Source organism: Saprolegnia parasitica (assembly GCF_000151545.1).
Source record: "Saprolegnia parasitica CBS 223.65 unplaced genomic scaffold supercont2.25, whole genome shotgun sequence".
Taxonomy (NCBI): domain Eukaryota; phylum Oomycota; class Saprolegniomycetes; order Saprolegniales; family Saprolegniaceae; genus Saprolegnia; species Saprolegnia parasitica.
In genome coordinates, this window is record NW_012156419.1 from 320,411 (window position 1) to 333,376 (window position 12,966).

The 12,966-nt window shown below is 57.1% G+C and overlaps 3 protein-coding genes across 3 annotated transcripts; 1 reads left to right on the plus strand and 2 right to left on the minus strand.

Annotated features, from left to right (window-relative positions):
• Positions 1–3,778: 3,778 nt before the first annotated feature.
• SPRG_20270 (hypothetical protein) lies at positions 3,779–4,953 on the minus strand (the record flags this gene model as incomplete). Its single annotated transcript, XM_012345863.1, has 4 exons — positions 3,779–4,019; positions 4,069–4,409; positions 4,529–4,564; positions 4,606–4,953. 4 exons carry the CDS (start codon positions 4,951–4,953, stop codon positions 3,779–3,781), a joined length of 966 nt encoding a protein of 321 aa, XP_012201253.1.
• Positions 4,954–9,704: 4,751 nt separating this feature from the next.
• Positions 9,705–11,050, minus strand: SPRG_06771 (tyrosine aminotransferase). The gene has a single exon (XM_012345776.1). It carries the CDS (start codon positions 11,022–11,024, stop codon positions 9,756–9,758), a length of 1,269 nt encoding a protein of 422 aa, XP_012201166.1. The 5' UTR covers positions 11,025–11,050; the 3' UTR covers positions 9,705–9,755.
• A 1,263-nt stretch (positions 11,051–12,313) lies between these two features.
• Positions 12,314–12,922, plus strand: SPRG_20271 (hypothetical protein; the record flags this gene model as incomplete). The annotated part of the gene is made up of 1 exon (XM_012345864.1): positions 12,314–12,922. The coding sequence occupies one exon, from the start codon at positions 12,314–12,316 to the stop codon at positions 12,920–12,922; it is 609 nt and encodes a 202-aa protein (XP_012201254.1).
• Positions 12,923–12,966: the final 44 nt, after the last annotated feature.

The following is a 12,966-nucleotide window of genomic DNA, read 5'->3' on the forward strand; positions in this document are numbered from 1 at the left end:
GGGTAGCGAAGAATAGCCACACGATCCTACCACGACAGAAATCACTATAAGGGCACTCTGTTGGGCTCAATATGCACTTCACCACACTCGAGGCTTTCTCACAGTCAAGAAGCGATGACAGCCTCAAACCCCCTTCCAATACGCGCAGATAGAAGTTTTCCAAGATGGTGGAGACCATGCGCCTAGTATCCGCATAGATCAACCAAGGATATGTGCATCGTGAAGCCCACATGGTAAAGACTCGACCGTCAAGTGTTTTTGCTTTTCAAAAAATGATCAGACGAGCCGTACAGCTGCAGAGTTGCTCACTGCAATCCGCGTCGCGACGAAAAGACACTGCTACCAATCCAAAAGTATCTATTTGGCGCGCGATTGGCAAGGTCCATCGACGTGCTTTTTTCGTAATGTTGGCAACCGCATCTGGCCGCGTGACCAGCGTCGCACCCGGCATACACAAGAAGAGGAGCGTATAAGGAAGTCCAGCAGTTGTGGGCAATATCTCTCGTCACGCCTAGGATTCGCTCGTGCTCACGAGTGGAAAAAGAACATGCACATCATCCTGCGTTTTGCGTCCCACGGTGTTCAGGACGTCTCAGATCTTCTGCGATACACGGGTGATTTGGCTTCTCGGCAATGCACGGCAACTTGAGGCTCTGCCATGGACTCCTGCATCATCTCCTGCTGTCCCGCCCTTGGTGTAATCATGATTTGCGGAAAGATGGGGAAGGATAACTCACATACGACTCGAAACACATGTGCGCTTCGCCACCCAGGTGGGCGACCCATCCTCGACACGAGCACCCACGCCGCGTGACCTTGTATCTCGCGTGATGATTCGTACCAAATACATTTACCACTTTTCTCACCGCTTTCACACGGTGGGAAATGAGTGCACACGGAGATTTCCCACGTCAAAATAAAATATGTTTCGCACGTGGATTCCCACGCACCACTTTTTGCTGCAATCCATCTCGAGCGTGGCCCTGTTCAGAACCATCGCCTTCATATTACTCGTGTACAGTTGGATTTAGCCCGTAACGTTAGTCTGAAGTGGTCAGCAGTGGGCAGCCTCAGGTCTGCGGTCAAGATGCGTTTAGTATTCGCCAAGTTGCCCGCTCTGCATGTCGCGCGCATACAGTGCACTGTTCCGGTGTGGACCGCGGCTACTTGTGTGGTAGCAGTAACACGCTTCGATTTTCGTTCGCGCCTTGCTGTGTGCTGGATCGCCTCGTGCCTGAAGAGCCCGCGCGGTACTTTTACCAACATCATCGCATCACGCTGATGCGATCGGCACTGGCTCTGCTTGCTCGCTGCCCATGCGTGCGGTCATGATCAGCCCCACGTGTCCCATGCGGGAATGATCGGTTGACCACGCGCCGGATCTTCAACGTGTGGCTACTCGTGCTTAGACGACACTATTACTGTATCCACTTGGGCCATTTCTTTTGCCGTTGCATCGACTTTAGTTTGCAGGCCGTTCAGGCGTGTGTTTCTAACCCACGGCCTCCATCTGGACTCGTGCAGACAACCGAGGCGCCCAATGGTTCGCACCCGCTTTCCAAGTCCATGCAGTCCGCAGCCCTGTCTGCACCATACGTTGCGTCTCTAATATGTGGCCCGTTGGTATCGCGCAGACTCGACTCATATTGGCCTGGCGTCGTTGCCGGAACGGCCGTTGGGCTAGTCTGCGATCGACGCGCGTCTTGGCTACTTCACGACTTTCAGGAAAGACTATATATTTCCAGTAGCCGCCGACCTGCATGGAATTCTCCGCCAAAGCTACTACGGTCGTCACTACACTGTACCGCTTCACGAAGAGTAGGGCTTGAAGAACGCCGACGCGGGGCTGTCGGCGTGTTACGAGTTCGTGTCTCACCCACCTCGGCCGCTGGCCAACGCATATCACAACGTCTCCAAAATGTAGTAAGCATTTTTTAATTAAAAAAATCTTGCATGCTGCCGAGATTGCACTTTTCAATTTGCCGAGCATGACCCACACGACGAAAACTTCATCATCTTCGCTTTCGCCGGTGCCCCACTCGACGAAGCGCATGAAGGCAGCTCCAAAGTGCCGCAACGAATATCAGCGCAAGATGCAGCGCATCTACCGCCGCAACGAAGCCGACGAGCGCCGGAGTCTCCGCCACTCGGCCGCGATGCTCGAGGCCTACGTCACACTGCAAAAGGCGCTTCAAATGGTCACGTGGCAAGACACGGCGGTCGCGCTCGCAGAGGAAACCCGTATCGCCCAAGACGAGCATGCCGCCCTCATGCACCAAGTCGCGCACCAGCGCGCACTCTGCGACGCAATGGCCTCCTTTGCCCACAGCGTACGCGCGTGATCCCAACTAGATCTTACCATTCGTCGTGCCGTAGACGTCGACGTTGCCGGACGAGCCGCGTGCACGCCACGTCAGCCTCGAGTGGATCACCCAGCGCATGTACATGAACGCGCGGTCGGTCGTCCAAGGCCAGGACGCGGTGTTTGCACGGCTCGAGATGCATGTACATTTGGCACTCGACACCGTCGCGGCTGCGTATCGGCGCCAATTCTTGCCCGAGCCCCTTCTTGAAGTGACCGATCCTCTTCGTGAGCGTACTACGACGTCTGGGTGCAGTGCTACAAGCAAGACGCTTTTGGATGAGACCACCATGGTACGCGCCTCTTTCTTGAAGACACTTTGTTCGATTGTCGTCCATAGCGTCTCAACCAAGGACGCGGCGACGCCTATCCTCCTCCGCATTCTTTGACGACGAGCCTCGTGCACCGGCACTGGGACTTTGGGCTCGGCGCGCACGCCTTTGTGACCCGCGCGTTCGCCGACCGCAAGCAGACGACACTGGTTGTTGCCAGCACGCCGGACGAGCACATCCGAGGCTGGTATGTCGTCCATGATACCGTGGCGACGATGGCATTGAATGAATTGATAGGATCGTTGCGACGGCGCTGGACGCTGCAACGACCGTCGTGCAAGAGGTGTGGGTCGTTCGTCACGACGCCGATTTGGATCCGCATGCGTTTAAACAGGCGCGTCACGCGTTTGCCCAGGCGCTCTAATTTACCCTCTTAATTTACCCTCGTGCAGTGTCTCCTGCGCGTCTTGCGGGCTGTTTGATTCGATTCGAGGTAAGCGAGTAGAATCCAATGCGGGTCGCGCACAAGCCGCCGCTATTCCAGCATGTATTTTACCGTGTATTATCCGTCCCATGGACATGCAACAATTGAATGGCACCGGCGAAGAAGAGACCGTGGTGTATGAGCAATCACGCCGTTGCCCGAGACAGCATCTCGCCACGCGGCTACCATTCTAGTATCTGCCACGGAGCTTTGCGAGACCGTCGCAGCAGTATCCAGCCATGTCGCGCGCTAATAAAAACGAGTGGCAGTGACGCCCACTACTACTGCCGGTACTACAACGCTCGCCTTCGAGGCCCCCAAGCTGCCGCCTCTTAGTACCGTGTAGCCCACCCCAAGGGTGCATAAAACCAAAGCCAGTAGAACTTAAAGCCTTGCTAAAGCCCTCGTCCCCCGTCCACCAATATGCTAGCGACCAAGGCTCATGGTGGTGGCCATGGGTGGTGGCGTGACCTTGTAGCAAATCCCTTTGGCGCGTCACCAGCGGCGCCGTGGAATGGAAGAATCGACACCGTTGCCGCGCGAGGATGGGCAGGCAGCAACCTCGCACCCCCACCCAACAGCCACGAGCTATGCCCTCTCTTTTGCTGCACGTCGTCGTTCGAGCACGGAGTCGGACCGGAATGCACCGCACTTCATTCTTCATCGAACATTGTCGAAGAATTGGGCCCGCTTTGCGAGCACGCTTTGGCCGAGGCGGTGGACGGCTTGCTGGAGCGAAGAAAAGTGCAGCGCGGGCGGCAGGGTGCGCAGGTCGAGGCCGTACAAGCACGCTTCGTCGGCAAATGGCGCGACGTCGTTGGCGGCGCCTTTGAGGAGCGGGCAGATGCTCCAGACCTCTTGAACGAGCGTCGTGTCGGCATCCATCGCTGTCGCAACGACCCTACGCAGATTGACTGAGCACCCACACACGGCGTGAAAGCACCGTGTACCAGCCAGAGGCGTCGCGCTTGTAGAGGCCGAGGGGCACCTTGTCGTCCGAGAGGATGTTCCGCGCCACAAGCACAGACCGGGTCCGCGTGGCAAACTGGCGGTGGACGTAGTTCTGCAGCATGTCGCCAAGGACGTGGTTGCCGACGTTGCGCCGTCGGTACACCATGTTTTCAGTGGCCGGCAGAAGGTCGAGGTCCTCGATGGCATAGCCAAAGCCGTTGCCGCCAATGAAAAACGCATGGTACGCTGCGGTGAGGACGTGCAGCGGCCGCGCCACGAGCCGCTGGTGGCGAATGACCACGGTCGCGTCCGTGTCCGAGACGGCAATGTCAAAAAGATGCTGGCGTCGTGTGGCGGAAACGCGTGCAGCGACAGAATAGCGTCCGTGTTGTGGTAGAGCTGGCGTGTGATCCAGTCGAGCCCGAGCGGCCGGGCGGGCGCCGCAGCCGGCAGCGACACATGCTGCCACGTCTCGGTGCGTCCGCGCAGAAGCGCCTACGGAGCGTGAGACCATGTCGCCGTTTTGATAGACCTACCGACGACGCAAGCACGGACGACGCATACGCGTGCATGAGGTGCGCCAAGAGATGGACTCGCCGCAGTCGCCGGCGCAGCTCGGCGTGTGTCTCGCGGCTAGCATCGAGCTCGTCGCGTAGACTTCGCGCGACGTGCTGCCACGGCAGGAGCGTGCTGGCAGCCGGGCGTATGGCCGCGAGCGTGGCCTCGAGCGCCACCGCTTGGTCCCGTAGCCGCTGCCGCTCGTCGGCCTCGGCCTTGCGGTAGATGCGCTGCATTTCTCGCTGGTACGCGTTGCGGCACTTGGTCTTGCGCATCGGCTTGCTGCTGCCGTCGCCGCTCTTGGCGCTCGGCGAGATGCTCGGCATGGCGGATGTGCGACAGGAGTGATGTCCCTTCCATGGCTTGTATCGTCCGAAGGAAACCGGATAATTGGGTGAAATTCGCACAGGTAGTACGTTTCCGGTTTCGCATGGGTGGGGAGGCGAGCGCAGGCACGCTCCGCTGAGGATGCCTTGAAGCGCACTGCTCTGTACAAGACGTTGATAGTAGTTTGCAGCTCTAGAGCTAGAGAGCGCGCACCCGCAAGTGTCGCGAGGTATGATTTAAGGGAATAGCGCTGGCTGGTCTAAGGGTACGGCCCATGGGTGCACGCGAGCTGCCTGTTGAGGTTCGCGGCCGCTTCCCATATTCTGCGCCTGTAAGCAATGGATGGGTCCACCTCTGATATATATTGTCATATAATGCGCGCTGTGTCTCTGATTGTCGATAGCATACAAACTTGTAGTTTAATGTGGTGCCTTTAAATTCTAATCTTGCGTTGGCAAGCCTTGCTCGTCCCGCTTCGACAGCGCGCTATGTACATAGCACGAATATCCAATATATCGAGGCAGAAAAGCCAGTAGTGGCCGAGCAGCCGAAGTATGGATGATGGCTAAAAGGGAGGGAGAGCATCACGAGCACGACCGTAGCAGCAACCAAGGTGGAGGTAGCTAGAGTGTACATTTAGTACGCCGTTGACCCGACGACCAAATGCAACAGTACTGGCGATTGGATGACTACAGCTTTGTTGTTTGATCGCATCGTAAACAAAAACAACTCGAAGCACCCGCGCCAAGCCGCCAAGACCCGAATGGGTATTCTTGCAGGCAATCGCACTTCTGAGAGCGACCCGAGTTCGACATGGTGCTGCATGAGAAGCTTCCGTCCCATCCCACACAGCTATCCCACGCTTGGCCACTGACCCTACTTTTCAGCAATGCAAAAAGAGCCATCTCAGGTGCGCGCTGGCATTTTCGAGTAGATCCAGAGGGATACAGAAATCTGGTACCGCCTGGGTTCTGGTCCGCGATACCAAACATGCACGTGTCCACACACAGCACACTCTATTAGCACACTCTAGGATAACTGGTAATCAGCAGGGACTAAATAAATCCGTCTGGCTACTTTTGAATCCAGAAGTGGATTTTCATGGTGCACCAGACCAGAAGCGGCACCAGAGCAACCAAGAACCAAGGTCCAAGTCCTATACCGCATCGGCGCCTCTCGCAACCACCGTGACAACCATGTGTCTGCACGTGGCTGTTCCAACCCTGTCCGTTTGCTGTCTTGTGACGTTAATACACTGTCATATTTATTGTGGTGCCGCTTCGCTCCTCGTTTCCAGTTGCCAAAATACAGTACTGGATCTTGCTTCGGCTTTCCTGGCACCTACTACTCTGATAAATGCCACCGTGCTCGTTGTATCGCAATACAATAACCACCCTCAATGTCAGAGTCAGAAACTACTCGCCTTGATCGTTGCCAAAGGTGCGAGCATGTAATGCATGGGGATTGGAACTGCCGTCGATCTGTACATGTGAAGCCGAGAATGGCAACTTCTACGTGCGTTTGCCCATTTATGCACGCGTAGTATGCACTGGTTCAAGCTTGACTCGTGTTGACTCGGTGGTACCGGTAATACAACTGCCCAGGCCGCTGACTACCTTCCCGCAAGATCCCACGTAGCGACTAAACAAGAAGTCGCATTTAATTTCGTGTGGGAAACACATCCCGTGAAAAACACACGTGGGATACTCTCGTTTTTCGCGGTGGTTTTTAATATTGAATGCACTGAAGGAGCATCACGTTGCGGTCCAATACGTGACATATTGATGTCAACCGAGAAAACAACTGGTTTGACCAATCAAAATTTGACGAGCTCCAGCTCCGACGCTGACCAGATACAGGAACCAGGCGTGGTGCCAAAGAGTGCTGTGTTGAACCGGCCACCCTTGCTGCCGGCGGAGGCTAAGAACGAGCATCAGCGAGGAAACGTAGTGGTCCGCAACGCTCTGGCTGGCATCTGAGTCGCATCGCAGGGAAATTGGGCGTCCCCTCGGCACCTCCCATCTTGCTGTGTACCGTATACTATGCAAGTATTCACGTGGGAGTTACCTGGTAGGGATGGTTGGGTCTGTTAGACTTAATATCCTTTATAAACACATATTATCGAGACTATCGAGACGCCAGGCAGCCCAATCGAAGTTCGAGGCAAGAGCATGCGAATTTCGAGGACGAGGAGGACGATTGGAGATCGTCATGAGGACGATTGGTGATCGTCATGGGGAGGTCGAGGACGAGGAGGACGAGGAGTATGATTGGAGATCGTCGTGAGGACGATAGGAGGTCATCATGGGGAGGACGATGGAAGATCGCGAGTCCCGCCGGAGGATGGCCTCCGTGTCGGCACGATCCAAGAACAGGATATCATGAACGTCATTAAAGTGTTATGAAGTGGGTCAATTGTCAGTGTTGGGCCGGTTCTTGGCGTTGCACTCGTCTTTCGTTCCGTTGCATCGCTGTGTCTTGAAGCTGCTGTGCTTGAAGTTCGGGTGCTTTTCCAAGAAGCGAGCTCTGTCGTTGTTGCAGTGCTTGGCAAGGCAAGCCATTATCGGTGCGAGAGTCGAAACGTTGAAGGACCTGCAACTTTCACGCATGGCCTGGTCGGAGGGCATGGCCTTGAGCTCCTCGTTAATTCTGCAGAGGACATCGAGCTTCTGCGCGTCGTCCATGGTACCAGAGAGCAACAACCGCGACGGAGCGTCAAATGTACCACCGCGCTTGGGTTTTGGTACGACGACGTCCTGGTGAGCAACGAGCGCCGGAGGATGCTAATAAGAGGCCCATGAGGTTAGTACAGCTACTTCACGACGTACCGCGGGCGCGTAAGGTTGCTCAACTGCATGAGGTTGTTGCGGAGGAAGCACTACTGGATCTTGCGGTGGGTCGTCAGCATTGGGACCGGGCATGTCGACATCCTGCTCGCCACCCACGAACGTCGCATCGCGTAGTGCGTCTTGCGCGGCAATCACTGCTTCGATGCGATCGACCTCGAGTCGAGTACGAAGCTGGACACACTTCAGAGCGAAGAGTTTGCGCAAGCTGACGCGCCGCTGCGGGTCCGAGACGAGGTTGATCTCAGATTCGAGCTGATAATCGACGTCCATCTCTGGCACCGCCGACTTGAGAATGGCTCGGGCAAGGTCGATGGGCTTGAGTTGACGGCGACATCGCGGTCCATCCGTATGGTCGACGAAGCTTCGAACGAGAGAGTGTGCCATGTCGATGATCGGTATATCAGACGCAGAGTACTGGTTGTTGGAGATAGCAATGCTCGTGTTGTGGTTGACGATGTGGATGGCTGTCCACGTGGGCATGGCGTTGATGATATCCATGGACTCGGGGTCTCTCGCGGCAATTGCCAGCACAGTCTGGGCGTCTTGGTAGTAGCGCTGGGCGCTCGCGTACGTCTTGTGCCTCGCGGAGCTCATAATGCTTGTGATATTATACCCTTGGTCCAAAGCTACCGGTCCCAGAAGACTCGAACGAAATCGAGGGCGTCGAAACACGACCCGTAGCCGAGCATTGCAGCGTCGTGCTCATGACCATACAGTGGATGTGATATGATATGGATTGAAATCTGTATAGTACAGACTAAAGACTCCACCTACTAAGACTTATGTACTAGATGTGCGTTGAACGTCGGCGGCCAAAAGCTTTCCAACGTGCCGGAGTTCATCGGCCGGCAATACGGCGTGCCGTCCTTCGTCAGGATGCGCGTACGAGGTATACAGTCGTCTGGTGCGAGCTTGGACAAATGATCCGTGGCTTGGTTGAGCTCGCGAGGGTGGTGTTCCCATATATATATGAACATGTTTCGCGTTATCTTCGTTGTTACGAAGAGTTCGTATACGTAGAGCCTAGCAATCTCCTTCTTCTTCATTCGCTCGCCGGGCCGTGGCTGCGCAGGCGGCGGCGCGGGGCTCGTCTTGCTCTTCTGTGGTCGTCCTCCGGGGGCGCTCCCATGTGCACGTAAAACACGCCGCGAGCTCCCGCGCCTGGTCATGCAGCTTCTGCAAGCGAGCCTCTAGGACCCGGAAGATGTCCTTCATCTGCTGCATCCGCAGCACGCCGCGTGCCGTGAGATGCGTCTCTGCCAGTCGCTGAGCTAACTGGAGCGCCGTGATCAGACCGTCGTACTCGGCCTCGTTGTTTGTTGTCGCGGTACCGAGGTAGTTGGCCTGGTGCACCACGCTGGGGCGAGCCGCCGCAATCCGGGTCTTTCTGAGCAGCTCCATCGACGTGCGCGACCCCTCAAGTGAGGTCGTGTGGTGCACCGGGTCAAGGACACCGTGCTCGCCGTGTTGCTGCACTCCAAGACACGAGCTCGGAGCGTGTGGTGGCGTCGTGCTTGTGACCACACAGTGGATATCGACAAGGATCGCACTATGGGGCAAGGCTTTGCAAGACACATTTGATCCCAACGCCAAGATGCTGATAGAACTTAGTCGATCACCTTTCGACCAGTCGGTGGATCTGATCTTCACACTCAGGAGGTGCGGGGTTCGAGCCCGGTGCGTGCAGTCCCTTTTTCGAAATCCCAAAGGCGGTAGCAGCATCAGAGGGTGCCGCCGTGTAGCACGCTTCGGAGAAGACATTCGCCCGTGGCAGTAGTCACTTCGCTCTATCGTTACTAGGGCAGGCAGGCGTGCCCGTGGTCCAGGCATCACCGTCACCGTGGTCCAGGCTCACCGCAATTGTTGTTATTGCGTAGCGTTATGATGTGGAAAACAACCCGTTGGTTTTATACGTTTTGTGTACACTATCTTTTGTTATCTCTACCACTAATTTACGCCGAGTGACGGGCGCAGAAGCGCGCGATGCGCTCGTACGCCTCGCCGAGCTTGGCCTGGGGCGCCGAAAAGACGACGCGGAAGTAGTTGTCAATGCCAAAGCACTGCCCTGGCAGCACGAGGACGCTTTCTTCGCTGAGCAGCTTTTGCGTAAAGTCAAAGTCGTCCGCAATGTCCTTCAAGATCGCCGTGTCGATGCCAACCATAACGTACATGGCCCCCTGGGGCACCACGACCTTGAGGCCGCGGATCTTGGCGAGCGTCGTGAGCGTAAACTGCGCGTTGGCCTCGAGCACGTCATAGTACGACTTTTTGAACGCCGTGAGCGACTTCTCTTCCGGCGACCCCTTGGTCGGCGTGAGCACGGTCGGAATCGCCGACTGCACGAGCGAGTTGGCGCCAAGGATGAGCGTCGAGAGCTTGAAGTAGGCGTCGCGAATGTCTGCAAGCACGTTGTTACGGTCGTGGACTGCGATCCAGCCCACGCGCCAGCCCGGCACGGCGAAGAGCTTGGCCAAGCCTGCGCACGAGATGACGGGCACGGTCGTCGTGAGCGACGCCATCGGGTAAAACACCGAGTCGCCAAAGGTCATGTCGCCGTAAATCTCGTCCGCAATGATGGGCACGTGGTGGGCCTCGGCCACGCTTAGGATGTCGTTCAAATGGGCCTTGGAGTACACGCTGCCGCACGGGTTGCTCGGGTTGTTGACGAGGATCGCGCGCGTCTTGCTGTCGATGAGCGACGCCATCTGCGTCACGTCGGCCTCCCAGTTGCGCTCGGGCACGAGGTCGTAATACCGCGTCTCAATCTTGTGTGCATCGCAAATGACCTGGTAGAGCGAGAACGCCGGCTTGGGCAAGAGGATGTTCTCGCCCGGGTTCACGAGGCCCGTGATCGCAATGTCCAGCGCGCCAGAGCCGCCGCTGGCAATGATAATGTCGTCCTTCGTCAACGGGTGCGTGACCGGGTGACCGTAGGCGGTGGCAATCGCCGCGCGCGCGGCCTCGGTACCCGCCGAGTGGATGTAGCCGTTGTGCTTGACCGAGCGCACGTTGGCGACGACGGCCTCCGTGAGCACGTCCGGGCAGTTGAGGTTGCCAAAGACGGTCGGGTCGCCGAGCGAGAGGCGGATGAGCTCCTTGTCCGAGTGCGCGGGCATCTTGATGTTGTCGACGATCTTGCGGATCGGGTTGGACGTGTTGGCCGCGAGGTGCGACGGCGCCATGCGCGTCCAGCTGCCCTTCGTCGTCGTCTTGGTCGTCATCTGCGTGCTACTCGACCGATCGTAGAATGCCATGCAGGGCCAACGGCCGCGCCATATTTGTAAACACGCGCGCGGTTTGTAAACGGACGGCGGCGCTTGAAGTTTCGAAAGAGTAGATCCATCACCAGGTTGCACTTTCCGGCACGTGAAAATCAACGGATTGTATGGATGTTTGTATGGACGTGAGATTTTGATGGCGGGTGTGCAGCGGTGTGGATACCCGCACGCCATTTTAAGAGCAGCAACCTCTCTCCCAACTTGGGAGAGACGATGGGGGACGCCACCTTGTGCGCTAACGTGGACCACTGCACCACCGCGCCTGCATGCCTACGACGAGGTCGTAGCACTGATGTAGCGGATACTGTATTATGGCATGCGAGTAGGTCGGATGGAATAGGGACGAAGGATCGGACAAGTCGACGAGGCCGGTATTTTATACCACCCATTGACGTGCGTCCAGCGTATGCAGCGGGTTTACGGACGAAACGATCGGAGGCGTCGATGGATCGACACCGTCGCGTGAGTGGTCGAGGCCGGCTCGTTACGCCGCGATGATGAGTAATCGCGTCGCATCTGCAGTGTCCACCAGCACCGACAAAGGGCCGAGATCGGTTTTGGGCGCCGTTGATTGGCCTCCACGTGTGCCAAGCCTTGTGCTACTGTTGGGGCTCGTTGGGGCAGCATGAAGCACGATGCCGGTAATCGTCTCAGGTGGCGGCCCACGATTAGGTGGCGTTTGTTTAGCCAAGTGAAAAAGACCGTTTTTTTACTCCCGTTTGCCACATCCGGATACGGGACACTCACGCACCTGGCGACGCATTCGATCTGGCGCCAACGACCGAGCGCCTTCGATGCTTGCACTTGCAGCGGATGTCCCACCGCCATGACACGTCCCCACGCTTTTAGCATGAATCGTCCGGATAATGGAGGGCGCTCTTCATCGAGGTGCCACGCCGAGCTGGCGCTGGACCCAAAGCTACGAGGCTACATCGGCGCCACGGTGTCATGAGACCTTGCACGCCGCGTTCAAATAAGAGGTCCATGACGCTCTGCATGACCGTTTGTGAGCGATGCCTTGCGACGCTAGTGCATCGAATGCTCGAGAGTTGTTCGCATCACGGTACACGAGGGGACACCCAACGCGCCGCCATGGACGCGGCCGCCGGCGGGTGAACGTATTTTTCCTAGTTTTTCGACTTTCCTTCACCGTCCAAAGTGCGGGCGATTCGTTCGATATTAGAATGCGCCCTTCCTTCTTCATTCTCGGTATAACTACTGAACCCGCTTCAATGGACGCCATGTGCCGCGAGCATTCGCGGGGGCGGCGGGTCGCCCTCGGCCTCTTTATCGGACTCACGCTTCTCGTCGGGCTGCTCCTCATCCTCGTGCTCTCCAACGTCTTTGCCATGCCAAGTACCACCCGCGACAGCTACATTGAGGTGTGCATCCAAGTGCTCAATGCAACGCTGACCTTGGCCGCGCTCATGGTGCACCCAGCCCGCTTCGTGACGCTGCTGCGGCTCCTCATGTGGTACGCGTCGTCGACCGACATGCGCGCCGAAGCGAGGATTCAAGCGGCCTTTCCGTCGCTCCCCGTCGAGTTCATGGACCAAAACAACCCGCAGGGCATCAACGTCCCGATGCGCAAGCTCGCGTGCCTCATGGGTGTGCTCAACCTCCAGTGCTTTCTGCAGTACCCGATCACAGCCGTCGTCTGGCTGTACCCATTCAGCGAACGCCCGTACTTTGTCATTGCGCTCGCACTCGCCTTGTCGTGCACGTGTACGATCGGCGCCGCCTTGTGGGAGCACCGCATGCACCGCAGCACCGTCCGGTACAGAGCCAAGCGCGCCGAAAGTGCGATCGAGCGCTTCTTGGTCGAAGACACGTCGATATAATGCCATCAATAATGACACAAATTCTCCACTCTTTACGAGTGCAG